Genomic DNA, 4,013 nt, shown 5'->3' with positions numbered 1-4,013 from the left:
TGTATCATATCAGTGTTATACATGATAACATGTGATATATGTATGTAATATGTAGTTCATCTGACGGTGTATTTACCTCATTTTAAGACCTGCTAAGAAACAGATTGTTTTTATGGTATTTTTTTTTTACTATGACTACAAATAAGGATTTTAGCCATCTAGAGCAAGGCAGAGTGAAAGATGGAAAACAGAACATAGAAAAAAAACAGAGGTTAACGTTATTTATTGTCTCAAAATATCTCAAAACACCCACAGATCAAACTGGAAGAGGACTTACACCCTGTAACAAAAGAAAACGGCAAATGAATGAAAGAGAAAATCAGAGAGATAAAGGCTGAAAAAAGTAAGCATACCTCTGAAAACACTCTGTAAACTACACGCGATTGGACGTTCAACCCTGTTATTTCAGTCCGTGTTCGTAAAGACCATTTCAACGTGCAAAGCTGTCAGGTCAAAATTCCTCGCTACGTAACACGTCAGCCAAAACTGTCATGCACTGTTTCGTGAACTGTTCATGGAAAAAAAGTGTGACGCGGTAGCTCTGATTGCATTCAAATACTGTAGTAATTTTAAAAAAGAGAAACAACCTCTCTATAGGAGTTTATTAATAAGGTAATAACTTTTTATTTTTATTACTTGTCGTCCTTTCCAACGTCTTGAGACAATGTTCCACATTTTGACTGGCTCTGCAGGACATGGCTGGCTTTTAACTAATGCAACATTGCAGTCAAGCGACGGTTCGGCAGTCCAGTGCTATGCTGAAAGTTACGAGTTACCAGAAAGTCACAAGTCAACATGGTGGGAAGTAGATAATTTCCTGTTATTATTATTATTATTACTTGATTTGGAAACGTTTCATTTAAATATAATGTGTCTGACTGTTGCGCCACACAAACTCTGTGCTAGTTTGTTGGGGTCTGGTCGCCCTGGTCAGCCTGTACAGTCTGCTTAGTATTTGATATCAAACACCGATGTAGCTTAAAAGCAAATACAGTTTCCACAAAGTGCTGCTCACGGAGTTCTGTTTTCCTTCGTTTCCCCATTTTAACAAATCAGCTGGTGTGTTACGGAATATGACATATTTTAAATATTGTCACAAACGAGAGGAAGCGTTGGTGAATATGTTTATTGAGACTGGGATATCTACACAACTGTGTGAGTCAGTTGCCTTCAAAAAGTTTAGCAATGCATCCGGTGCTGCAAGAGTTAATAGTCTTATTGCGGCCAAGATATCTTTTACAGTTGCCTGCTATCAATGGTTGTTCATCTGCCCTCATTTTTTATTTTTTTAAAGAACCCATAGGTGGGAATGTGAGTTGTCTGTCTCTGCGTGTTAGCCCTGCGACAGACTGGCGACCTGTGCAGGGTGCAGGGTGTGGTAGCTGGAATAGCAACATACCCAAGGATAAGCAGAAGAGCGTGACTGATATGATGAAACTGGGATTTTGTTGCACTTAATTATTGCAAACAACTAAAAATATAACTGAAACTAATCAAAACTAAACTGAAACTAAGGATTTTCAAAAAAATAAAAACTGAACTAAGCTAGCAAACAATTGGTAAAAACGAATTAAACCTGATATAAAATTGAAAATCTGAAGTCAAACCTAAATAAAAACTCTTTTTTTTCGACTTTGCTAACGAAACAACTTCATCCTTAAGTGTTTTTGACGGGGCTACAGTAGATGTGATGTGATTCGAATGTGTTTTTCTCAATTAAACAACATATTTATATCAACAATTCACAGTTAGATTTAATCTCAATATTGAGCGTTTCAGTTAAAAGATACCAAATACAAGTTCACTACTCACAATCAGCTCCAGGGCTCGTCTTATGGGAGACTGTATGTCCAAAGATTTACTATTTTGTGTCAGTTTTTACACGCTCTAGTCAAAAGCACCACTTTAAAAACATTACCTTTTAACAGGAAACAGCACTTTGTTTTGACATCAAGAATTCATTTAGTGATTCATAAAAAAATGATTCGTGTATTCTTCGGTTCTCTCACATCCTCGAGGTGAAGTCCATTCTCCTGACCAGGGACCTGCTTACTTCAGAAACTGAACGACAACCTGGACACAAACACACAAAACCATGTTTGTCAAATAGTCTCCAGTGATGACAAAGTCTGAAATCTGAACTGATGTAAATGTAACAAGACTCAATCAGGTTAAATATATTGATACAATAAAACAGCTTACTTCATCTTGTGTTTTCAAGATTGGAGGAACCAAATATTCTAGAATAATTTCTCCACTTTTAAGAACATATCACAGTCTTTGACTTTAATGTTTTAGTTCTGTTAATTATACATTTCTAATCAGTTTGTTTTCATATTCCTTCTTCCATCTCTCATTCCCAGCAGAAAAACACGCTAATCAAAGTCATATTCTGAGGCTGACTGAGAGAAAGTCTCCGAGCTTTAAAGTATTTAAGGACTGGGCAGTGGGAATGTTTCACTTAATACTTCATTATGTTTTTTGTGGATTCTTCAGTTTAGAGAATTACATGGTGTCAAAATCCTGAAATGAAAAAAACCCCATCACTACATATCAATGAAATTAATATAAAACAATTGCAGTAAAAAGGCACATGTAATGTAAAACTAGCAAAGCAGATCCACATAATAAAACAAATGTTAAAGCTTCTTAATAAAAAACAAAGATCTATTTGAGCTGCATCATCAACACATGCTGATCACAGAGCTCTACAATCAGAACAATCAGAGCTTTATATTCATGTTTGAACTTGGCTGAAGGTCGACAAATATCTTATCCATGGCGTAGAGACAGAGACACTGAGTCTTCACCTGGAACTCCATGCTACTGTTTTGGGATATTGTGGGTGAAAACCAGCAGGAGGCAGCAGAGACCTGAGCAGACCTGGCATACACAGGCCTCCTCTGTCTGTCATACGGCAGATATAGTAAAGATGGGCCTAATCTGGGTTGTCTTTTCTTTTAAATCCGTTTATTGAAGATTGTTTTTATCCTTGCATCCTTGTTTATGCATTTAGTCATAGACATTGGCAGCATAGAACATCTAATGATTGATTCCACAACAGTTCATTGTTGGCATGTAGTTTGCACAATTCATCTGTTTTTGGAGTCATTTTAACAACAGATAGGTAAGGCTGTCTTTGGCAACATACTATATAATTCCTTTTTAACAAATTAAGATAAATTGCTGCTTTCTGAAACCAAACCTTAACCCTAGTCTTCTCTTTAACATACACAATGTGCTTTTTTTGTCCACATTTGTGTTTATATTCAACGGGTTTGTAAAAATAGTTTATAAGTGACTTTTCTGCAAAGTACATTTCCTGTGTTCTTGTTACCTGACAGGGCCATAGCCAGTCGCAGTTCATCTTTCAGAAGCTCCAGAAGCTCAATAACTCCTTGTTCTCCCTGGGCAGACATAGAAAACCAAGATGATGTTTTTATAAATAACCATCTTTATTTTGGAGCCCAAAAATGTGATGGTGGAAAAAAGCTACTGAAGTGCTTCACCTGACAGGCAAGGCCCCACAGCACAGGTCGACCAATGAAAACAGCCTTTGCTCCCAGAGCTAAGGCCTTTAGGACGTCTGTCCCGCGTCTCACTCCTCCATCCATGTAGACTTCACATCGACCCTGCACTGCCCTCACCACCTCCTCCAAGGCATCTAGCTACACACACAAAACACACAGTGATCAACTACAATGACAATTATTAACTCAAATCATATCCTCAAATTCTAATGTATCAATGTTCCAAATGAATTTGGTATAGATGTTTAACATTTTGTTCAAGCACACGTCAAGAAATAACACTAGTGTTGACCTAAAAAGGAAACTAAATGTCTACAGGAACTAAAGTTAGCAAATACTGAAAACTCCGACAAGAATTCAATAAAACTTGAAAAGAAAAATAAAGATTTCTAAACTAAACAAAGAATTAATCTAAAGCAGGGGTGTCAAACTCAAACACACAGTGGGCCAAAATTCAAAACTGGAACAAAGTCGCGGGCTAAC

General features: G+C 36.9%; 1 protein-coding gene across 1 annotated transcript in view; it reads right to left on the bottom strand.

Annotated features, from left to right (window-relative positions):
• Positions 1–1,615: 1,615 nt before the first annotated feature.
• Positions 1,616–4,013, bottom strand: part of hao1 (hydroxyacid oxidase (glycolate oxidase) 1) — a 13,134-nt gene continuing 10,736 nt past the window's right edge. Inside the window, exons 6-8 of the mRNA XM_005751178.1 lie at positions 3,510–3,668; positions 3,338–3,407; positions 1,616–2,073 (exon numbers count right to left, since the gene is read on the bottom strand). Coding sequence (XP_005751235.1) covers positions 2,006–2,073; positions 3,338–3,407; positions 3,510–3,668 — 297 coding nt within the window. The 3' untranslated portion in view covers positions 1,616–2,005. The remainder of the gene's footprint in view (positions 2,074–3,337; positions 3,408–3,509; positions 3,669–4,013) is intronic.

This window comes from Pundamilia nyererei, unplaced genomic scaffold (assembly GCF_000239375.1).
Source record: "Pundamilia nyererei isolate P.nyererei 1_Seehausen unplaced genomic scaffold, PunNye1.0 scaffold00302, whole genome shotgun sequence".
NCBI classification, from domain to species: domain Eukaryota; kingdom Metazoa; phylum Chordata; class Actinopteri; order Cichliformes; family Cichlidae; genus Pundamilia; species Pundamilia nyererei.
The sequence above is the reverse complement of the archived record's forward strand: the minus strand, read 5'-3'. Positions and strand labels throughout refer to the sequence as shown.